Source organism: Mus caroli, unplaced genomic scaffold (genome assembly GCF_978045245.1).
Source record: "Mus caroli unplaced genomic scaffold, Mus_caroli_1 scaffold_6, whole genome shotgun sequence".
Classification (NCBI taxonomy): domain Eukaryota; kingdom Metazoa; phylum Chordata; class Mammalia; order Rodentia; family Muridae; genus Mus; species Mus caroli.
Window position 1 is genome coordinate 46,350,937 of NW_028227261.1, and position 24,913 is coordinate 46,375,849.

A 24,913-nucleotide genomic window follows, 5' to 3' on the forward strand; every position below is an offset into this window, starting at 1 on the left:
GAAATGGCTTACAGTAACCTTTGCCAAAGGGTTGATTTAATAGTTAATGGATTTTCCCTATCTTGTGTGTGTTTGTGTGTGGATATACTAGTGTCTGCACAGGTGTCAGAAGACAACTTGTAGGAGTCAGTTCTCTCCTTCCACTGAGTCGTGGGTATCAAACATAGGTCTTCAGACATGGCTGCAAGCACCTTAACGGCTGAGCCATCTCATGAGCCTTTGAATCTCGCTCAGTAAGTGCAAGTCGGCATTCATGTGGGGGAAGGGGAGGCATGTGTGCATGTGTGTGTATCTGTGTGCATGTGGAGGCTAGAAGTCAATTGTTGGATGTCTCCCTGTGTCATTCTCTATGTTAATTTTTGATACAGGATTCTCACTGAACAGGAAGCTGTCTACGTTGGCTGGCTAGGGCATCCCTAGGCTCCCCATGTCTCCATTTTCCAGTGCTGAGGTACCTTTTGATTGGTGCCAGATCCTGTCTCAAGTTCTCATGTTTGTTTGACAGACACTTTAGCCGCTAAGCCATTTCCTCAGCCTTGTTCTCCATCATCTTTTTTATTTTTTCAAAAGTGAAATTTAAAAAGACAATATGCTGGGCTTTGTGCTGTATACTTTTAATCTCAGTACTTGGGGAAGGCAGAGAGGCGATTTCTACCAATTCCAAGCCAGTTTGGTCTATAAAGTGAGTTCCAGGTGAGAGCAAGAGAGAGAAGGGGTTGGAGGGGGAGGGGGAAGGAGAAGAGACGAGAAGAGAAAAGAGGGTAGGGGAGAGGGAGCAGGAGAACGAATATTAATAATATATTGTAAGAACAAGTATTGTTTTATGAACCTAATGTTCTGGTTTTATATGTACATATGTATCCATACACTTGTATATGTTAACCAGGACATGTTATAAATATGCCTCTCATTGAGAACCATAGACAAAAATTACAACTTTCTGGCTCAGAGGGTATAAAACAGACTCCACCATATATGAAGAGGCATGGTGGATGTTAGAGAACATTTAGAGATTAACTTAATGTCTAAAAACATTTGTAAAATTCACCTCTAAACTTCTTACCTCAAGAGCCTTTTGAGTACACACATACACACACACACCGATTTTTGCCATTTTTTGTTGTAATTGGTGGTTTTGTGTCCCCTTTAGGAGCTATTTATTTCCTGTATCAAAATATGAAGATAGTCTCTTTCGCTTCAAATTTTGTTTTTTTCTTTTATATTACAAACTAAAGAAAACATTTGGGCTTGATTTATGTATAGTATCGGTAGGATTAGATTTCATTTTTCTTCATAATTATCCTAGTGCCATTTACTAAACAGTTGTTTCTTACTGCACATTAATGCACTTTTGTCTCAAATCAAGTGTCTGCATTACACATTGGGACCTATTTCTGGTTTCTACTCTCTTTCAGTTTATTCATTCTTGCTCCGGTAGCCAATGATAACCTTGAACTTGGGCTCTGCCTTTTGGGAAACATTATCTATTAACTGAGCTGCATCTTTAGCCCCATATTTTCTTTTTGAAACTTGAGGACAGTTTTATTGGAGTTTGATGGAAAACTACCATAGGGCTGGCAAGTGAGCAGATCTCTGCAGCTTCCAGGAGGGAGCTGAATGAGAGGAGAGAGTTAGAGGTGGTGCAAGCAGTGAGCTCAGCGCTGAGGTCCAGTGAGCAGCTGCACAGGGAGGAGCAGCTCTTCAGAGCGAGTGAGCATGCTCAGTTGCAGCCAGGCTTAGGTTGTGGGCAGGTCAGCAGTGAGGGCTGGTAAGTAACTGCCCACAGCCTTTCATGACCACTTCATATGACTTCTTATTTGGCCTGGACTCTCCCACAAAGGTACCTCTCTCTCTTCAGAAAGGTCTGTGTTACTCTGTACTCTCTGCAGTTCGAGAAAAATTTTAGAATCAGCTTTGCAAATCTCAAAAAATGGTTTTTGAATTTTAATTAGCATTTTACTTAATCTAGAAATTGAATTAAAATTGAGTATTATAGAATGGGAGTGCTTCATGAATGCCATGTTTCCATTTATTTGTTATGTTTTTGCTTTATTATCGTAATATTTGTTTTAAATTTTAAAAATTATATTTAAAAATCTCAGTCTTGGGCTGGGTGAGATCTTTCAGTGGGTAAAGGCACTTGCCACCAAATGTGTGGACATGACCTGAGTTTTACCCTGAGACCCACATAGCAGAAGGAGAAAACCAACCTCTGTTAAGTTGTCCTGAAAATGGCAAGTTTCCCTCATATGTGCAGTGTAGTCATTAGCATTAGAAATACTAATGTAAGGAAATTGGCACTGATTAATTAACGTCACCGATCAACTGACTCTCAAGTTTCAGCAGTTGATCCAGGGGTGTTCCCGATACCAAGAGAGTATAAGTTAGCATCACTTGGTTTGCCTGTGAGTGGGCCTCAATCATACATTTCATTCTGGCATTTTCCATCAGAATCTTTTTTTTTTGATGACTCTCTCCTCTTCTCCCTCACCCCACTGATGCATCCCCTCCTCTGTGTGTGAGTGTAGGCAGGATTGTGGTCACAGCATGCCTGTTGCACTCATAAGACAGCTTGCAGGGGTTGGTTCTCTCCTATCACGGGCTCCAGGGATCAAACCTGGTCATCAGGCTGGCATGACAAGTGCTTTTACTCATGAGCACTCGGTGGCCACCTAGTTCTTGGCAAAAGTGTCTAAAACACACACTGGAAAAATGACAGCCTGTTCAATAAATTGTGTTGACAAAATGAGATTTCAGCTGTGAAAGTGGATCCACACCTCCCAACCTGCACAGAAGTTCAAAGTGAATGAGTCAAGGTCCTTAATTGTAAAACTTGGCCTGTTTACTTAACCGTCTGTCTGGGTTCTCTAAAGAAACCACTCCTAGTCTTCTTAAAGAATATATACTTACATAACTCTCTATGGGTTATCCAGCCATTTTACTCTGGAGTATTGAGAATGCCTTCAGTATTTGCTCAAGGATTTGATTCTATAGTGAATAACCTACTTGGGATTCCAAAGGCTTCTGAAATCTGTGACTTAATGCCTTTCATCAATTTTTGAAAATTCTCACCCAGGCAATGTCACCAGCAATGTGCAGTGCAACTTGAAGTTGCCAGCCACGACCCCTGGAGGGGGGTGGGTGTCCCTTAGGAACCTCCACCCAGTGAAGTCAAGTCTCAGAAAGGAAGGCAGTCAGCATGAAGTAAGACTGTGGTTTATTACATACAGGCAGCATGTGTGTGTGTGTGTGTGTGTGTGTGTGTGTGTGTGTTTGGAGGGTACTGCACAAACTTAAGAGGAAGCTCAGACTTCTTGAAAATAAAGTTTCTTAGCAGCAGCTGTGTGCATGACTTTTGTGGGTTGGAACTGTAGCTATATTTGAAAGATTAAACTGTTTTGGTATATTTTTACCTAGGGTAAAAGAAAGCATGTACAATAACTTATGAGGTGCATTGTAGGGGCTAACAGATGAGGTGCACTGATTATATAAAAGTATAGGTCAAGAAAGGTCAGGAATTCTTATGACATGGGTCATAGGCGATAAGACATCTTGAGTGTCAGCATGATTCGTAATTGTGGTAAAATTTCATCAGAAAAACTCATGGTATGTGGCTACTAAATGTCATGATGTGTATTTTGGCTGTAAACATGTTTTGTAATCTTGTTCATACGATTTTCTTAGCAGATGGGGGTATCCTGTCCTTTGCAGGTGCTGTCAAAAGTTTTGACACTCAGTCACCTAGGAATGCACCCAAGCCCCCAGGGAATTATGGGCTCTTTTCCTTCCCTATGTCCACTTTATTCCTGTTTTTCTCTCTCAGCGGGCTTTCACATCTGTTCCCTGTCCTCCCTGCCCCCCTCCAGTATTCCAGTCATGGGCACATTACATTTTCTTACCTTTTGGAGTTGCAGGTGGTTGTGGGTTGCCCAGGGTGGGCCTGGGAACAGGACTTGAGTCCTTTGGAAGAGCAGCGAGCTCCCTAACTTCCGGCTCATCTCTCCGGCCCACTATGAGTACTTTATATCCCTCAACTGCCTGCTGCCATTGCTCTTTCTTACACCCTCTTTCAGATCTCTAATTGTCTTAATTGCTGTTAGAGCTCATCCACCGAGTTCTTAATTTTGATTATTATATATATTTAAAATTTATTGTAATTTGAGAATTCATATTTGATTATTTGAAAAATAAAATGAGGAGCCAAATAGATGGTTCAGCATTTCCTGAATGTAGTTCTTAGAATACAGGAAAGGCAGAGCAACTGACTACAAAATTGTCCTCTAACCTCCCTACCAATCTTACAGTAATACAATAAAAAATAAATAGAATTTAAAAATACCACTTGGTTACTTATAAACTAATCTGGAGTTCCTGTTAGTCTTGGTGTTCAGTTATGTGTGGCTTCATCTGCAGAAGCACCTCCATATGTATATTTGATTGTATTTACATGTGGGCTGGACTATATTTGAAAATTTGTTTTTAGAAGAAGCCAGTACTGAGTGGTGATAGCACACACCTTTAATCCCAGCACTTGGGAGGCAGAGGCAGGCGGATCTCTGAGTTCAATGCCAGCCTGGTCTACAGAGTGAGTTCCAGAACAGCCAGGGTTACACAGAGAAACTCTGTCCCAGAAAAGGAAGAAAGGCAGGGAGGGAGAGAGAGAGAGGGAGGAAGGGAGGGAGGGAAGAAAGAAAGAAAAAGTCAGCAACCTATAGAGATCTGTCACCCCCTTTGCTAAGCCAGAGTCACTAGTATAGGGAGTTCTTTAGTCTACTTCAGGTATTAAGATCTTCTAGGCCTACATATATGACCAAGCAATTTTAATTGTTTTAACAATTGTTTAATTGTTAAACAAATTGTTTAATTTGTTTTAATTCTGATTTATCCTTAGTTCCACAATGAAGCCATTTTGGGATCCTAATCAAGACATAGCCTAATTAACCAAAATCCCTTTTGCTAATAATGCAGTGGTTCTCAACCTTGTAAATACTGCGACCCTTTAATACAGTTCCCCATGTGGTATCTCCTAGCCATAAAATTATTTTCGTTACTACTTTATAACCATAATTTTACTATTGTTATGAATCATTTTCCACTGGTATTAGGAGACCTCTGTGAGTCATTCAACTCCCAAAGGGGTCACACCCCACCAGTTGAGAGCCACTGTGCTAGTGGGCCCTGCTCTTCAACTTTTCTCTTAAAAAGACTTGTAGGTTCTATCTCAAATTCTGCCAGAAGATAGAGTTGCCAACTACTCTTGGCACACACACTGATAGATCTTAAGTTCATCATCCAGTACACAACTCCTCCTTAGAAAGTTATAATGCTGCCAGGGAAATCCCGAAATATTAGCCCTTTCCTGCAGATGTTTGCCCTTTACAAGATACTGACCATAATTCTTTACTACTTTGGTTTATGGTAACTGTCTTCTGTCTGTCTTTTCTTTTTCTTTTCTTTCCTTTTCTTTTTTGTTCTTTTTTGTTTTGTTTGTGTTTTTTGGTTTTTGAGACAGGGTTTCTCCATACAGCTCTGGTTGTTCTGGAACCCATTCTGTAGGTCAGGCTGGCCTCAAACTCCGCCTGCCTTTGCCTCCTGAGTGCTGGGATTAAAGGTGTGTGCCGCCACCACCTGGCTTGCTAGCTTTCTCTCCCTCCCTCCCTCCCTCCCTCCCTCCCTCCCTCCCTCCCTCCCTTCCTTCTTCCTTCCTTTTTTTAAAAAGTTTATCTAAGTTAAATTTATTTCTTAACTGATAGATAAAAAATTAAGATCCTGCATATGCTTTGATGCATATATACATGGTGTTATTTTAAATCAGCTAAGCATACCTATTTCTGCAAACATAATCACTTCTCTATGGTAAAAACTTTGAAAATTCTTTCTTTTAGCTATTGGTATTGACAGTAACCCAGCAGTACAACAGCTCACCGGAGCTGCTTGCTTCTGGCTAGTGTACCTTAGTACGTACCAATCTGCCCTTTCTTCATCTTTACTCCTCCCCCTCGACTCTATGCGCCCTCTCACAACTGCACCCTACATCAACCTTTGTGACTTCCACTGTTGGGAGAAGACAAGGGAGATTGTATGGTGCTTATGTGTCTATGCCTGGCTTATTTCATGCATTCCGTCTATGTTGCCACAAATAATTATTTTTATTTTTGTTACTGACTGAATGGTATTCCTCTCTGTGGAATATGTGTGAATATGTGTCACATTTTAAAACCCCTTCACCTGTTAATGAAGCAATTAAAAAATAATCAGTCCAGCCTTTTTGGTCATTCCCCCTGAGAATGTTGGCCTGAGGCATAAGTAATTACCTATTATTAAACATACTTATTCCTTTTGTTAGAATTGTTGAGTATTTTGTAAATCTGCCTAGATATTGAATCTGGGTAAGAAGTCAGATGCTTCCTTACGTTGAGCTGTGAAGGAAGTGACACATTGACCTCTACTGTTTTGTTCTAGCTCGAGATGCAGACGAGCGAGAGAAGTGGATCCATGCCTTAGAAGAAACTATTCTTCGCCATACTCTTCAGCTTCAAGTAAGAGGCGTTACATGGTGCTTGTGGTTTTCTTTGGCGGGGAGGAGGTAATTTTTTAAATAACTGATGTAATACAATGAGAGCTCTTAATTTCTGAGTTGATTATTCATGCTTTCTAGTGTTACATAATAAAGTTATAGACATTTATTTTTTTCTATTTTTCTATAGGGCAAAATATCGATTTTTCTTTAAAAAAACAAACAAACAAACAGGAATGAAGACAGTGTAAGGTAGTTTTCTTAAAATGTGCCAGAATTATTTTTAAATATTTTATATCAATATTGGACTATCAATAAAGCCAGATTATAAAGTTAGACATAATAATAAGTGCTGAGAGTTTACCTCATTTTCATGTTAGTAGAATTTGGCTATTATCACATACACATGGTTAATACTGATTAGGAAAAAAGTAAAAGTGGACTCACCACAAAATGAATCAAGAAAAACAAAAAAATCCAGGGAAGTTTGTACTTAGCAGCCCTCAGACTTGCATCTGTTCGTGGATTCTGTTTATTCTGAGCAGAGCTTATGTTCAGGTGGCTCTCCCCTTTGGGGCAGTGAGGCTGGTGGCAGTAGGAAGCCTCATGTTGTAGGAAGTCTAGGCCCATAGTCAGTAACAGTGACATGTACAGTGGCTGATGGTGACAGCATTCAGGAGGCTGAGCCAGGAGCCATCACTGAGAGTTTAAGAACAGCCTGGGCTACAGTCTGAGATCCTGTCTTAAAAAAATAATAATAATAATAGTGTGCTTTCACTTTAACTGTGGTTATGTGTCTGATGGTAGCCACTCAGAGTTTCTTAGTCATGGAACTGAGATGGACTGGAGAAACACATTGCTAATAGGATAGAAGATGTCTCCACCCAACCCAGCTCTAGTGGCTTCGGAATAGGAAACAGAGCAGGGTGAGTAACAGAAGCAGCCCATGCCTCTGTAGCGTAGAGAAAACGCTTGCTTATACCTAGCTGCTAAGGAGCTTGCCACTGTTAGAGGGTTTTGTTTTATTTTTAGGCTTGAATTGTAGAAAACCAGGTGCTTTGTGACTCCCTCTTTTTTAATTCTGTCTTACACCAGAAATTGTCTTGACTTGGTAAGGGTCATTGCAGGTCTTACCACTACTTGCTGAGAGTTCAAGCAGAGGCTTAGAAAGCAGCGTTTGATGATGTGGTTATTAAGGGATGGAGACAATGAATATGGAGTTGACGGGGTTTGTAGATTACTCTGCCGTATGGTTTTTAAAAGCGATGTCATGATTGTTACCAGTTTCTTTTTAGTTTAGGCAGTTCCAAAAAGAATACTGCATACTTTGGACAGGCTTGTGGTCCAATTTAGAAGGTAGCTGTTTTAGATTTAATTGTGTTGAATGTGACAGACAAGATTTCTGACTTGCCTGGCTAAAGTGACATTCAAGTGACTGGTGTGTGTTCAGCCTTGGAGCCTCTGCTGTAGGACCCCTGCAAACCCATGGAGTGTGCTGACTTCCCTTAACACACTTTAAATCTTCCTGGCCTCCACGTTCTTCTGAATGATGTTCTTTCCCCACACCCAATGCTGTTAGCCCCTTTTCACAGCTTGGCTCAGAACTGGCCTCTTTGGTAGAGCAGATGAAGACAAGCCCCCATCCTCCAAGCCCAAGGACCTGCCTGTGCTTAGCCATTGCACAATTCACAAGTATTGTTGGCAGACTGGTGATGGCAGGGTCTTGTTGTGTTGGCCTTGAACTCAGATCCTCCTGCCTCTATTTCCTGAGTGCTGTGCCTCTGCTCTCGTAAAAGTATAGGGAGCTTCCGTTGCTAGGTAACTCCGTATGTTCAGGTACCAACCTTGATCCAGTGTTAGGATCAGAATTAGAGTTTAGTAAGAAGGGAGCTTACATGTTTGGGGACAGTGGGAAGGAGGAGATACTTGAGATGTTTTAGGTTTTGATAGCTTTGGTATTTTAAGGACAGATATGATATGGAAGCTCTTTGTATTTTTTAAACTTAGTGAGTAGAGAGGATAGAACTTTTAGAAATATGCAGGGAGTGCTCCTTTGGGCAGGAGCGTCTTCTCAGCGGCAGTGGGTGTGGTGAAGCTCACTCTGGAGCTGGAATGTCTGGTTTGTAGCCCAGTGCAGTGGCTTAGCATTTGTTCATTAACAGTGACCTCTCTGACTGAATTCTGATGAGGACTGTGACAAAGCCTCTTCCTTAACATCATTGTGATAGTTACATGAGTCCAGTGAAATCTGGAATTGCGTCTTACTGTTGGAAGAGCTGCATAACCGTCAGCTGCCATTCGTTCCTTCTCCTGTGCCTGGAAGTCTACCAGTGCTCAACAACTGTGAGTTATGTGAAGAAATGACCGAGGTGACTCGTAAGTGGGTGGCATTCCTTTCCACTGTGAGTTGTTGAGTACTTGGAGACTGTAACGCACTGTCAGGCACTGAGATAGGCTCTTTTGGAGGGCCTTGGGGTGCAGATTCAGCAGCCCGTTGATTAGAATCTATATCAGTAGGTGCTCCTTTGCTGCCTTCTTCTCTTTCATCAGTCTGCTTTACTTACATCAATTCTATTAACTACCTATTTTTGTCCCTATAGCTAAAGACATATGTTTATGAGCCACTTCTTCCTCATCATACCTGCGTGTGCTCTCTTTTCCATTGGACTGTGTTCCTACGTTGACTAGTAAACAGCATTGCTCTGTCCTGGTTATTACTAAGACCTGCACCACCTCAAACATCAGAGTGCTTTCTTAGCCTCATCCTCTTCTCTTCTCTTATTTCCTCCAAACCTCTCTTCCTCATGTTGGTCTGAGCCTTACAATCCATTTTTTTTCCAGCCATTTTAGTGTCTTTCCAGTTTTATTTACTTCATTTCCCAGTGTAGACCTCATGGCCTACCTCTTTAGCACTGCTTTTCCCAACACCATTAGAATTTGTCTCCGGACAGTTTGTATTATGCATTTATCATTATGTTCTCCATTTCTGATGCCACTACTGTCTATTTCCTTTGCTTCTAGAGTCTGTTATAAGGAAGCCACAAAAGTGAGGTGGCTGCATCTATCCCAATTTTAATTGTTCTCTATCTCTAATGGGCCATCCACCACTATTTATAAGTCCCCACCTCTTTCTTTTTATTAGATATTTACATTTGAAATGCTATCCCCAAAGCCCCCTATACCCTCCCCCTGCCCTGCTTCCCAACCCACCCACTCCTGCTTCTTGGCCCTGGCATTCCCCTGTACACTGGGTCATAGGATCTTTGCAAGACCAAGGGCCTCTCCTTCCATTGATGGCCAACTAGGCCATCCTCTGCTACATATTCAACTAAAGACACAGCTCTGGGGGGTACTATTTAGTTCATATTGTTGTACCTCCTTTAGGGTTACAGACCCATTTAGCTCCTTGGGTACTTTCTCTAGCTCCTTCATTAGGGGCCCTGTGTTCCATCCAATAGATGACTATGAATGTCCACTTCTGTATGGCATAGCCTCACAAGAGAGAGCTATATCAGGGTCCTGTCGGCAAAATCGTCTGGCATATGCAATGGTGTCTGGGTTTGGTGGTTGTATATGGGATGGATCCCCAGATGGGGCAGTCTCTGGATGATCCTTCCTTCCGTCTTTCTTTCAAAAATTAAAAAAAAAAAAAAAAAAAAAAAGGGAGGGTCATGTAGCCCAGGCTAGCTCGTTGTGTATAGCTGAGCATATCTTAGAGCTTGACCTTCCTGCCTCCACCTTCCTGTGCTGAGATTACAGGTTTGACCATCATGCCAGAATGCATTCTGCCAACTGACATGTGTTTTCAGCTCCAGCAGTTTTAATGACCTCTTGCTGATTTCCTGTTGAATCTTCCACAGTGAGATCTTTTCATTAGGTTTAGAATCTAATAAAAACCTGTTCTCAGCCTGACATTGTGGCACATACCTTTAATCCCAGCTCTTAGGAAGCAGAGGCAAGTAGATCTTGCTGAGTTTGAGGCTGCCCTGGTTTATATAGTAAGTTCCAGTCCAGCCAGAATTGCATAGAAATATCCAGCAGACCCTGTCCCCCACAAAATAACTGTTCTCCTCTTCATATCGAAAGATGTTTCTTCTTCAGTGGTTCTTTTTTTTAAGTTTTTTGTGAATTTTACATTATTCACCCCAATCCCACTCATCTCCCCATCCCTTCGTATCTGCCCTCTACCCTTACAACCTCCACACAAAAGAGAAGGAAGAAAAAGAACAACAACAACAGATCTTGTAGTGGAAGCTGTAGTGTGCCCCACAGTACACCCTTTTGTCCATACATCTTTACTTACAAATGCTCATTACAGTGAGTCATAGGTCCAGGTCGGGGTGTCCTGCTTCAGCTACACCATCAATACTGGATCCTCACAGGGACACCTCTCAGATATCCTGTAGTTTTTCTGTGTCGTGGAGATCCTGCATGGATCTGTAAGACCTGCCCTTTCATGTGCTCCAGCAGTTCCTAGGAGGGGTAGATGTTGGGGTGGGCTAATTCATAAGCCCTGGATCCGAGGCTGGGTGGTAGCTGAGTTGGTCAGCTTGCCAACTCTCCTGTACCCACACCACCAGAGCATGCTCTCCAGTACTGCCCTGGCTAGCTTACCTAATGCTGCAGCCAGCAAAGGGCAGGGCCAGCTCTCCAGCTCTCATGTCCTCAGGGACTGGCTCACCTGTTTCCATGACAGGGCCAGCTCTGTTGTGCTGCATCCAGTGAGGGGCAGGGCTAGCTTTCTTGCCTGCTGCAAGTGACAAGGGGCTAGGGGCATCTTTCCCTGGCCAATGGCTCACCCGCTTGCTTCATTCGTTCTTGAGATTTAACTTTTTTTCTCTGCTTTACATATTTTATAGGAAAAATGTTTTTTTCCCTTTTCAAGGATCAGTGACCTTGATTTCTTTGTGACTGTGGCGCCCTTCCTTTACTCTGTAGCTGCCTCTGCCATTTTCATAAATTCAGCTAAACTCTGTAGATGATTCGTAACCTCCTGTCTTCATAAAGCTTCCAGCCACGCCCAGGTTAGGGCTTTGCTGTATGTATCTCAGCAGCTCTATCCCAACCAATTTAGTCTCATTTGCATCCTTTAAGTGAACAACCATCATAGATGAAATCTGAGGCATTAATATGTGAGAAAAAGGGGCTGGTGAGATGGCTCAGTGGGTAAGAGCACCCGACTGCTCTTCCGAAGCTCCGGAGTTCAAATCCCAGCATCCACATGGTGGCTCACAACCATCCGTAACAAGATCTGACTCCCTCTTCTGCAGTGTCTGAAGACAGCTACAGTGTACTTACATATAATAAATAAATAAATCTTTTAAAAAATATGTGAGAAAAAGCCCTTTAAAGCAGTGGTTTTGGGGGGGTCAAATGACCCTTTCACAGGGGTCACCAAAGACCATTATAAAACACAGATATTTATATGAACTGGCAACCAAAGTAATTTTATGGTTGGAGTCACCACAACATGAGGAAATATATTGAAGGGTCGCAGTGTTAGGAAGCGTGAGAACCACTGGCCTAGAGAGCTGCATTTACTTGTAAGATAAAGTCAAACTTAATAGGTGATTTGAGGCTCTCTTTATTGGAGTTGAGTTTTCCTTCCATTTCCTATTCTATTTGCATCTGACTCTCCATGTATGCTTCGCTTTGTACTGGTCTCCAGTTCTTTACCACCCTCCACACCTCCCTCCCTGTCTACTTAGATGCTTTTAGTGTGGCCTATCCTTCCGTTCTTTTGCTGCCATTATAGTAAAAGGGAATCTCTCTCAAAGCCTCCGCTGTGCTTTCACCTCCTGCAGCCCGAGAGCACGCTGCTGTGTAATCCTAGCAGGGACCCTTTGAACACTAGTTTTTGCTAGGAGCAGTATGCGCTTCATGTACATCCATCTCTTACCCATACATCTCCCTCTTAACTTGAAGCTCATGAAATGAGAAAGCCCACTTTAGTGATACATGCTCGTGGTACATAGGCAGAAGCCCAGCACTGTCATGTTACATGTGTGGTTTGAGAAGTGGGTAAGCAGGAATGCTTTAGATCATGACTGGGGGGCCTGGGGGCCTGGGGGCCTGGCCCTGCCTTTCTCCTAGTTGGGAAATCTATGGTGTTGTAATAATTGCTTTTCAACTCCAGTTTTGTTTTGTTTGAGGGGGCAGGATTTGAGACAAGGTTTTTCTCTATGCAGGTTTGGTTGTCCTGTAGTTCCCTATGTGGCCTCAAAGTTACTGAGATCCCTCTGCCTCTGCCTCTGCCTCCATGCTGCCGGGATTAAAGGTGTGTGCCACTACATCTGACTTCAGTGGTAGTTACTTCATCTTTAAAATAGTTATAAAACATCAGCAAAGCAGCCATGTCAGCGTAATTCTACATCTCTTACCCGTGGGGCCTGTACACAGAGGAATGGTGTTCAACAAATACTGGTCACTCCTATTTTCCATTCCTACTGTCATTTCATCTAAAGCTTTCTTCATCTTTATTCTCTTCATTCTTTTTCTGGGTCGCCCTGTTTCTTTGTATCGGCAAATTGTAATTAGAGCAGTCTTCAGATAGGAAGCACAAGTGAAAATCTGAGCATTTAAATCCTGTGACTCTGAGTTTTCTACAGCAGCTGTTAACCTGCAGAGCTCTCTCTCTCTCTCTCTCTCTCTCTCTCTCACACACACACACACACACACACACACACACACCTTTTTGACCATTCTTTGTTAACTGTGCTCTGACATTTCCATGCACAGTTGCTCTGTCCCCACTGCTGTCAGCTTCCCCTCCCTGCAGGCTCCCTGCCTTACTCAGGGTTTTATCTTCTGCTCTGTGACTCACTGTCCCCAGTGTAATAATGTCTTTGTTGACTGCTAAGTTAGGAAGCTTTTTGGGAAGAGCCAGAGGCCACTGAACCCTTTAACTCCCGCCTCTCAGCCCATGAGCAGCTATACAGGTATAAAAAGCAGTTTTACAAACTTGAGTAAGATTGGGCTCAAATTTTAGAAAAAATTCTGTGTCCCCAAAGACTAGAATATGAGTTTATGCTACAATATTACTTAGAGTAGGCAAGTGTAAAGCAAAAGGTAAATGTCGCAGATTTAAACTTTATAAAAACATTCAAAAATTTGCAAATTAAGTGCAAATATAACACAAAGCAACAGAACCTAAGATTCATTTAAGCTGAGCCCAGGGGCAAATGCCTACACTTGTAGCATTCAGGAGGTAAGGCAAGGATTGCTGCAAGTTGAGGGCCAACCTGGGCTAGTGAGTTCCAGCCAGCCAAGACTTCAGAGTGAAACCCTGTCTCAGAAAGAAAAATTAAAAATCTAGCAACTAATACAACCCGCTGAACCACTTTACAAGGCTATTTACAATGTTGAAGGCAGGCATGCTAACCACTGCAGCATGGAAACCTGTACTGTCAGTGTGACTGACTGTTAGGGTGTAGGTTCTCTGTATATCTGACCACACGTGCATTTCAGTGTAGAGTATGACTTCCCAATAGTAGAGTAGTCATCCCAATCACTTTCCTCTGTTGTAACTGCTGGGGAGGCTTCTTTTCTATGACACATGCCATGAGGTCATTTGACCTTTGTGTGATATGTCACGATATGGCCAAGTATAAGTGCTGGCCTCATTGTAGGTAACAGCGTGTCTTGGAAGCCTTGCTTTAATGTTGCTACTAAGCTGACTTGACAGCTTCATGGGGCTGGGAAGATGGCTCAGGGGTCAGAGCACTTCCTGTGCAAGTGTGAGGACCAGAGTTTGACTCCCCAGCACCCACATAAAGAAAATGCTGGACATAGCCCTGCACACCTGTAACTTCCGTGTTGTGGGGATGCTGAGACAGAAAAGTCACCGGGATTGCTGTCCAACAACCAGCCCAGTTCAGTTCAGTTCAGTTCAGTTCAGTTCAGTTCAGTTGAGTGAGCAATTGTCTTGAGAGACTAAGTTTTAGAATAATAGAATATACTCCTCAGCCTCCAAATGCATGTGAAAACATGGGTACATGTATCACACACACATGCACACATATATACACATGCAGACATACACACAGTCACATACATACATACAGCTTTTAAATAGGTGATTATGCATCGTTGTAGAGACTGCTTTAGAGCTCAGTTTGAATTCTCAGGCAGCTGTTTAAGTATAGACCTTTACATTCTTTTTTTAAGTCTGTGTTACACATGAGTTGGTAATAAGGTATTTATAGTCTAGATAGTTGTCGGTGCGTAAAGGTACTTACCATGCAAGTCTGGTGACCCAAGTTCAATACCTAGAACCCACATAAAGGTGAATGAAGAGACCCTAAGTCCACAAAGTTGGTCTTTGACCTCCACACATACACTACAACACAGCATCCCATAATGTATGCACACATGTGCATGTGTGCATATGCATACTCCCAATAATATTAAATAAATTTAAAAATATTTTATATAGCAAATAGCTTTACAATAGCTGTGATTGTAAGGAACAAGAAATGGTGCTTTAACTGTTCTTAAATATACAGCTTGTGTGTACTGTACCTTAGGTTAATAACAAAATAGAATTTCCTTGCTGCTGTTCTACAGTTTTGTAAATTACCCCAGTAAAGGATAGTTTTGTCAATTTGACACAATCTAGAATCACTTGGAAGGGAGTCTCAAAGAGGGATGGTCTTCTAGTGGCCTGGGCATGTTTTGGAAGAACTGTCTTAATTAAGTTAATTGATGTGAAAACACTCAGCTCACCATGGACAGCAAGATTCCCTAGGTGCAGGAAGTCTTGAACTCTATATAAATGGAAAACTTATCAGGCTGAGCACAGCAAGGCAGCCAGAGAGCAGGCATGTGTGTTTCTCCCTGCTCTTGACTGTGGCTGTGAGATGACGAGCTGTTTGAATTCAGTTCCTGCTTTGACTGCCCATGATGATAGACTGTGACCTGAAAATGTAAGCCAAAAGAAACCCATTTCCCCTGTGTTGCTTTCTGTCAGGGTATTTTATCACAGCAACAGAAATAAAATTAGAGTACCCTTTTTTTGTGTTGATCTCAAACTCCTAGAAAGAAAGGAGACAACAGCTTTTATAAGAGCGAGGCTGAGTGAATAAGGAAGGCTTGGTAGCTTGTACCCAGAAGTATCGTTTAACCTGTGAGTAAAAGGTCAGCATCAGCATACAAAGTGAGATGTGCTAGCAGTTTCTATCAAGACTGGGAAGCATGGAGTCCATGGGAAGCCTTTTTTAAAAATGAGACACTGAAGTATGATCGCTACGCAGCTGCCAGGCTTGTATGAGTAACACAGACTCAGTTTTAAGGTGCGCTTACAAGACCGAGAAACTAGTCTTTTAGTAGTTTTCAGTTGCTTTAATTTTTATTCCTTGACTTTCATGTCTAAGTCAGATTATAGAAATCTTTCATTTAAAATTTGACTATATTTATTTATTTAGGGGGCATATTCTCTCTCTCTCTCTCTCTCTCTCTCTGTTGTGTGTGTGGTTTGTATAGGTCATAAGACAACTTGTAGGAATCAGTTCTCTCCTACTATGTGGGTTTTGGGATCAAACTTAGGTTGTCAGGCTTGGTATAGCGGGAACAAGCAAAAGAAACTTATTCTAAGTACTTACCATTTAATTTTCAGACTCCATTTGATTAGGAGGAAACTAAGTTCAAGGTTTCAGGCCCTAAGGGAGCTGGATACTTCCATTATAAGGAAACAGTTATCCAAATCCAGACATCTCAGAGACAGTTTATAAGGAAACAGTTGTCTGAGTTCAGACATCTCAAGGACAGTTTCTCCATCTTTCTGGCATAGTCAAACTAAGTTCATGTTTCCAGGCCTAGGGACCTACTCCTATCCTGATGGATGGAAACTTCCTTGATCAACCTCAAACTATGACTGGGCAATGCTAGAACCCACCCTGCTCCCTATCGCTTTATGGTTTCTTCTATGCTGTGCAATGTCCCTTCAAGGTCACAGTTCTGCTCCCAAGTCTGTTCTGTAGCCCTGATGGATCAGTAGTGGCTTGATTACAATACATTTTTGCCATTTACATTTACCTGATGTTTGAGTTATGTTGGATTTAAGCGAACCCCACATTTGGTGCCTTGGCCTAGGAATCCAATCACTCTACCCAGGCCCCTGGTTTGTTATCATCTGCATTGAGCAATTTCATTTTGAAGCTCAAAACCTCCAGAAGTGAGCCTGTTTTTTGTTTTCTGTTTGGCAGCTGTCTGGTTGGAATCTGAGAAAGGAGAAACTGGACACAGTATTGCTCCCAGGGTCAGAGGAGGTCAGGGGACACACTGCTTCCTCTTTGGTTCCCACTGGAAGAACACCTGGTCTGGTTCTGGGTTCCCCCTTTGGTGGGACAATTGGTTCTCTTCCCTCTTTTCCCCAACTCTATTGGTTGCCCTTGGCATGTCAGTCTGTCCATGTCTTTCAGTTTATGCCTGTAGTTTCATTTAATTGCCTAATTGTTGCTCTTGGCAGTATTACAGGTATGTGCCACCATGGCCAGCGAATATGAGACTATTTTGAGAACTTTTCTTGAGTGTTAAATTAATACAACAAGTACTTTTTGAGTACAGTTGTTTTCTACAACTATGTCGTTTCCCATGGCTTTGTTAGATCTATTTTTAGCATTATGTAGAAAAATGGGTGTGTTTGTTTCCTTCAAGCGCCCCACCCCTACTCCCACGAAAAGGAAGTGCCTGCAGTACAGATGTGTCATGTCTTCCACAGGTAAAACAGTGTGGAGAAGAAGCGACTTAGTCGGGCTTCCTCCAGCTTCTCCTTGAGGCTCTCAACAGAGCCTTTGCTCTTTCTGAGGGAAATTTTTGTGTCTTAAAGTTAGAATTTAGGATTCTTTAGGATTCATTTTTCTGATAAGTTTTCTTGGTCTAGTTACAGCACGTCTGTTCTGAACTCTGAGAAGCAACGAAGAGCAGATGGTTCATTTTTACAGATAGCTGGAGGTTAGGTTCCTTTAACTGCCAGAATTCCATTTTCACTGTGTGTTTTAATAGAAATCGTGTGTGTGCTTTTCTGCCTTCCCGATATAAAGATGTTAAATCTTAAGTGGTGCATGTTCAACTCAGAGCATACAAAGAGTATAGAGAAGCAATGCATTTAGTTGGGTATTTATTCAAGTTCACTGTATTCTATATATATAATAGTTGCCAAGGGTCTGTCTGTGTATAAACTACCCATGGTCCTTGTCTTTATGGAGCCAGTCTACTATAAAGAAGAGAGCAGAAACCATAGTGGAAATTCGATTTCTAAAATCTACAGGCTCAGCAAGTCACAGCACTTGCCATGCAAGCCTTGTGGCCTGAGCTCAACCCCCAGAAACTGTAAATATAGAGGAAGAGAGCTGACTTCACAGTTCTGTCATCTGACCTTCAAGCATGCTCTCTCTCTCTCTCTTATACACACACACACACACACACACACACACACACCCACACACACACGTAAATAAAAATGTGATAATGACATGAACACCACATGGCTTAAAAACTTAAACTCAGCCAGGTATGGTGGCACAAGCCTTTTAATCCCAGCACTCAGGAGACAGAGGCAGATGGATCTCTGTGAGTTTAAGGCCAACCTGGTCTACAGAGTGACTTCCAGGACAGCCAGGGCTACACAGAGAAACCTTGTTTCAAAACAACAACAACAACAAAAAAAAAAAAAAAAAAAAAAAAGAAAGAAAGAAAAGAAAAAAGAAAAAGAAGAAAAAATTAAACTTTGTAGAAATATATAAAATACTATAGTTTCCTCCTATGCTGTTCTCTAGAAGTAAACACATTTTTATTTCTAACCTTACTAATCCTGATATAATACACAGAGACTTTAAAAGTTATATAATATTTTAAATTTGAGAATTAAATAATAGAAAGTGATTTTATTTACCTGTGGCAAAGAGCTGAATATTTCTTACTGAATTTAAATGTAGGTTTAAAAAATAAATTCTAGACGTTCTCTCAGAATAAAGTTAACTGACCAATGCAGAGTCTTATCTATGAAAATTAGGGCAATAGTATCCATCAAATATATAATTAAAATTTGAAAAACTAGTCACTTGTCCTCTTCTTCCTGTGTGTCCCCTAGACTGGCTCTTTTCACCTTCCCTCACTGTGTTGAGGCTGTTAGAGCACAGTTTCTGGCCTTCCATCCCCAGCAGGCATTTCTAAGCATCTGATGTTATGCCAGTCCCTTGTGAGGAGAGGCTGAGGGTTCAGTGGTGAGCAAGACTTGCACTATAATAGGCATCGTGGGCCTGTGGAGAGCCTGCTGATTCTAATTCTGAACAAAATATTTCTGTTTGACAGTGTGTTAACTGCACTTTCCCTTGGTGAAACACGGCAGCTTTGGTTGTAAAATAGGTATTGCTTCTCCCATATGCCAAGTGATATATGTGCTCCATCTGGCCTAAGTTCCTACATAGGAATTGACTAGCTGACATCAGTTTTGAAATTTCTGAAGACAGACAGACAAAAACGTTTAGGCTTTATAGACCACTGCTGAAACCCGAGTTGTCCTACATCTGCTCTAGGCACTTGCCTCTGTTCAGGGTCAGTGCCAAGAGAACAATTGGTTTGGCTTAGAACACAACAAAGTACCCTATATTTTAGAGTAGTTTTCAGTTCCAAGCCAGATAGGGGCAGACAGAGAGAGAGACAGAGACAGAAACAGAGACAGAGACAGAGACAGAGACAGAGACAGAGACAGAGACAGACATTGATTGATTCAGTGATTTCCTGTTTTTTCATATCCCTGCCCCACACGTGCATGGCTTCCCCTATTATCATCAGTATTTCCTGCCAGGATGGTACATTTGTCCTCACTGATTTCTAGTGACACATTATTGCACAAGACATGGGTTTTGTTTTGTTGAGTTGTTGTTTTTTTCCGATGCAGAGTCTCACATAGCAGGTGGGTCTCCATTTCACTATTTCGCAAGGATGATTGTGCCTCTAGCTCCTAAGTGCTGGGTTTGCAGACATGTGCCACCACTGCTAGCTGAAAAAAAAGTTAAAGTTAGTTTATTCTTTATATTGCTTATGAATTTGGACAACTTTGTATCATATGGTTTTACAGTATCATACATAGTATTTTTCCTACCTTAAAAATGTTCTGGGTGCCAGAGAGAGGATCCAGCAATTAAGAACACCTGGGTGATCTTCCAGAGGCCCCAGCTTGGATTCCCAGCACCCGTGAGGCAGCTTGTAACTGACAGTATCTCCAGTTCTAGGGGCTCTGATGTCCTCTGGCCTCAGTGGGCACCAGGCTTGCACATGATTCATGTGCACACGTGCAGATAAAATCCCACATACAATTTTTTAAAAAGATATTTGACATTCTACCTGTCCATCCTTCTCTTTTCATAGTCCTCACTGTTTACAGTCTCCAGAGTTCTGCTTTGCCCTAAAATGTTATAGGTAGTATTTGGAATTTTACATTCTTTTGGGATAGGTATTTTTAAAATTTATTTATTTTATGTATATGTGTACACTATCACTGTCTTCAGACACAGCAGAAGAGGGCATCAGATCCCATTACAGATGGCTGTGAGCCACCATGTGGTTGCTGGGAATTGAACTCAGGACCTCTGGAAGAGCAGCCAGTGCTCTTAACTGCTGAGCCATCTCTCCAGCCCCGGGATAGGTTTCTTAAGAGACTGTGCTTGTTTCCTCTTGATCTTTACATGTGTATTGGTTAGGTTTTTGTTTTTATTAACTTGACACAAGCTGTAGTCAACTGAGAAAAGGGAGTCTTGAGAGACTGCCTTCCTCAGCTTGCTTGTAGGCAATTCTGTGGGGCATTTTCTGGATTGCTAATTGATGGGGGGTGGAAGCAGCCCTCTTAGGTGGTCCTGCCTTTGGACAGGTTATGTAATAAATCGAGCAAGCACGCACTGGAAGCAAGCAGGAAGCAAGCTGGAAGCAAGCAGGAAGCAAGTTGGAAGCAAGCAGGAAGCAGTTTCTCTTATGGTTTCCGCTTCAAGTTCCTGCCTTGTGTTCCCTGGTCTCCCTCAATAATGACCCATAGCCTGTAAACTAAAATATTCGCCCTTCCAGACGTGCTTTTTGGCCAGTGTTTTATCACAACAGTGGAGAAGTGAAGTATGATAACATGACTTGATAGGTCATTTTGTCTTTATTACTGAGGATTAAATCCAGGGCCTCATAGACAAGCACACAACCACTGGGCTACATTACCAACCAAGCCAAACCTCCAGATCCTTCCCAGACAGTTCAAACTGGAGACCAAGCATTCATACATATGACCTATGGGGGCCATTCTCAGCCAAACCACTATAGTCACATTTCATCAAATATGAACTAAGAGTCAAAACAATTACTAAAGAACTCATAATGTAAAATTATAGCCGTGGTTAAATTCCACGAAAAAATTTCATGGGCTACTGATGACCCAAAATCAGAAGAATTTACGTTGTTTGTGTAGAGATGATAGTGAGAAGTAAATTGAGTCAGGAGTTATTGTGAAGGAGATAGTGTGAAGGCGATAGTGTGAAGGAGATAGCAGCTGTCACAAGGTTAAGTTGGAAGGTCCTTGGCAAATTAAAGACTCTTCAAAAGGACCACTGTGTGGAGGGCAGAAATCTAGGGGTGCAAGTTGAAAGATGCAGGTAGGGCTATAAAACATTTGTACCATTCAGTGTTAAGTACTGAGGTATATCCCTTTGTACCATGCAAAGCTGTGGCAAGTTTCTTAATTGACAGTGAGATGCTATGGAAATACACTCTAGCTCTTATGTTGAGAGTGAATTGGTAGATTCAGGAAGACTCTAGTGAGGAAATTATTCCAAGGGCCATTATTTCGGATACGAGGAGAACTGGAATTGAAAACACATTTTTCGTTTGCATTTTAGAATGGATGATAGTGGTTTCATTTACTGAGATAGAGATCATGGGAGAATTCCATGCTTATAAAGGGGGAATCAGAATGAACTTCGTGTTGAACATTTTTGCAACAATTTACATCAACTAAAAAAAAAAAAAACATAAACAGTGAGTACAGCAGTGTAGTTTTAGTGTAGTTGAGTATTTCTTGAACTCTGTGTGTCACAAAAATGACAGCAAACAATTGGATGCTTCGAAGAGTCTTAGGAAAGGTCAAGATACCAAGGAAAAAAGGTACAGAAAAGCAACTAACTGTTCCTCCAGATCAACAATGCCAATCATTGGTGTCTGTGATTTCCTGCATTTTGGGCCTCTGTCCAGGTCCTCCAAGCCTGAACTTCGCAGTTACACCATTTGGATTCTTGAAGTTCTTCACAAGCCACCTACACTCCTTATGGTGCTGTCAAAACAGCAAGCCCACGGACGTGTCACCTACAAGTAAAACAGACACCCAAGCTCTTGTTTATTGGTAGGCTGTAGTGTTTCCTCCTCTCCCGCCTTCCTCGTGCGACAGAAACAACTTTCTGGAGGCAAAAATCAATTATCAAGGTGGAACTTCTGAGCTCAGCAACTGCCAAAATATGGTGATGGTCGAAGCCGCTGGCGCAGGTGAAGCCAGTTCCAGGCCTATTTCCAGCTCTCGCGGGTGGGAACCCTGAGCCTCCGCGGCTCCTTCGCGGCTCCTTCAGCCCTGACGCCCAACGGGGCCAACCGCCAATCGCCAGCCGCTCACCTCCCATGCAGGTGACCCGTGGCCAATCGCCAGGGGCCTCTTTGCCAGGGCCAGCCAATTGGGGCTGCGCCTGGGCCGCGGCGCAGGGGGAGGGCGGGGGAGGGCGGGAGAGGGCGTCCTCCAGCGGTTCCAGGGCTGGGGTGCGGGGCGCGGAGGGGCATCCGGGTTGGGGAAGGGCCCCTCCCCTGAGACGGCGGCCGGCCGCGGCGAATGGCTCTCTTGCTGGCCGCTTGCGAAGTGAGTAGACCCTTGGGTCCCCCTGGCGAGGGGCAGCCTCCCCTCAGCCCACGCCCCCAAGCCCCCCTCTGTGGCGCCGCTGTCCTGCTTAGGAAATACTTGTGTGGAACTCGGTTCTCCTTTAGAAGGCTGACGCACAATCACTTCAATTGAGCTCTAAACTCGAAAGCTCAACTCTGACCCAGCGCCTATTAAATGTAGAATTTGGGATATTTAGGCGTTGTGCTGGAGCTTGGCCCTGTATTTGTGTGTCAGTGATGGATGCTGCTGTTTGTGGCTGGGTGGCTAGGGAAGGAGGTGGTTTTGTTTTTAAGTAGCTGCTGTAAATATTTTGGAAACTTCAGTATAGTTTTATGGGGTTCACGGGACAACTATAGGGAAGGTTTTAAGGTTGTCAACTTTAGCTCAGTTGTAGAAAGTTGCCTGTGATTAATATGGCAGGAAGGGAAGGCTCCTGCTGGCCTTTCTGCTGTACTTAAAAAACAAAAATTTTTTTTAATCATAAAAGATTGAGAATTACGTTGAAGAACATTTTTAATGTGAAGGTTTGGTACTGCGTTATTATTGTTTTACTTTTTAGCTGCCTTACAGAAATTGAAAGCCAAGTAACTATTTCCAGGCTTTTCAGTGGGAAAGAAGCTGGCAGTGGTCTTAAAGTGGTAGTTGCAGTTCACAGCGAACGTTTTTTTAAAAAACAGGAGATCTCATGAGATTCCTCACAGGTCATCCTTGTGAACACAGCCTGTGTCGGAACAACCATTAGGGCCCTGTAGTTACTAGTACTAACGTTTCTGGTCTTACTTTTGGGGGGATGATTTTTTTTTTAAACTTTTGGTTTTTGTGCATATCTACAAGTTTACTTAAATAGAAGCTCGATTGTTTTAATGTACTCCAGGGCAGGCATACATCATTAAGAAAGGGATTTTAGATTTGAGAATTCAAACAAGAAGCAATTTTTTTTTTTTTTGAAGTTGAGTGCCCTTAGTTTGGTTTGAACAGGAATGACATTGTACTTGAAGCATGTCTCAGTAAATGAGAGGCTGAAAAAATATATTGAGCACAGTACCCTACTCCCCACATCTAAAGCTCTTTAGTCATATCTCTTGGATTTAACAGGTTTTCTTGTATGATACAGCTCTGAGTCCTTTGACCTCTCTCAGCTGGACTTTTGGGAAATCTGACGAAAGTGAGACAAGCCCCACCCATCCTCTTCACTCAAAAACACATTGACTGAGTCACTGCCATGCTTCTGCTTTGGGTGCCTGCCCAAGTCCAGTTCCTGGCATCCCTATAAGGCCCTCGACAGCCAGCGGGTATGAATTCATCTCACAGCTGGAGGTGCTTAAGGTGCCCCCTGTGAGCGGCTTCTCCTTAGATCAGGCTAGCCTATGCACTCTCTTCTTCAGTCTTTCCTTTTTGCTTAGGTTACCACCACATTTCAGGTGGTTAAGCTTTGGACTGGACCCTAGTGCTTAGCACCCATTGCCTTTCCCTTGCTGTATAAAACAAGGCAGTGAGTTACTTTGTGTCCGTTACAGAATTTGTTCATATCTCTTACAGATTTTGCTAAATGTTAATTTTTTTATTTACATGTCAGATTCTTATTAGCTTGTAATTTGCTAGAAATAAAGGTTTTTACTCATCTTTGTATCCCTGGTGTCTTTGTCACTAAGGGAGTGTCTGGCCATGTAGGCTGGTCTCTTCCTTATGTTTCCTTACTCTGAAGAGAAATTCTTAAGAGATTTATCAAATTTTATATGACAGAAGGTTCTCACAATGAACACCCAAAGACCCAGGAAAAACTCTTGTTTCTGTAAGTTGACTATGGCTATCTATGGATAGCTATATAGAATATTATTGGATAGAGAACTGTGATGTAATGCAATAATAGACATAATGAAAAGCTTGTCTGGAGTCAGTCAGGGTAGCATTCCTACTGGGCAATGGGCCAGGAGGACTCCTTCCAAAATGAAGGATTTATGACTTACTGTCAGACACAGGTCTCGAGAGGTTTGTTTGTTTGTTCTGTTTTGCCTTGTTTTAGTTTTTGTCTTTTTTGAGACAACCCTACCGTGTAGCCCAGGCTTGTCTTGGATTCATGATTTCCTTTTCTTTGCCCCACAAATGCTGGGATTATAAGCATGTGCCACTGTACCCTGACCTGATCAGAGGATTTCTTTAATGTAGGGGAAAAGGTGAAAGCAAGGTTTCTGTCTGTTATGGGAGAGAAGGGTTCTGGTTCTTAAGACGAGCTGAGGGTAAAGGAATTCTAGAGTCTCTTGCTGCTTTGGGAGAAAAGGCGAACATGAGAAAATCAGATACTTTTTCTAAGTGCCCTTCAGTTCGAGTGTAGCATCCACAAGTGTGGCATTTGGAGTTTGGCCTTCTGAGCCCAGTAGAACTTTGTAGGTGTTTAGCAAGTGGGTAAGTTGTATAAACTGAAGACATGACCACTCCATGGTCTGGTTACAGGGAAGGTTTTTATTGTGGAAATGAGGGTCACACAGCCAGAGGCATCTGGA

The 24,913-nt window shown here is 42.4% G+C and overlaps 1 protein-coding gene across 13 annotated transcripts in view; it reads left to right on the top strand.

Moving 5' to 3' along the window:
- The window catches only part of Osbpl9 (oxysterol binding protein like 9), a 142,837-nt gene that overhangs the window by 67,816 nt on the left and 50,108 nt on the right, over window positions 1-24,913 (top strand). For 10 of the 13 annotated variants that reach the window (XM_029476196.2, XM_021159244.2, XM_021159245.2 and 7 more), the window contains one exon: window positions 6,463-6,539. In XM_029476196.2, the coding sequence (XP_029332056.2) occupies window positions 6,463-6,539 (77 nt within the window). Of the gene's footprint in view, window positions 1-6,462; window positions 6,540-22,266; window positions 22,392-23,633; window positions 23,705-24,913 lie in introns of those variants that run through there. The other 3 variants (XM_021159246.2, XM_021159247.2, XM_021159250.3) reach the window with 2 other exon arrangements.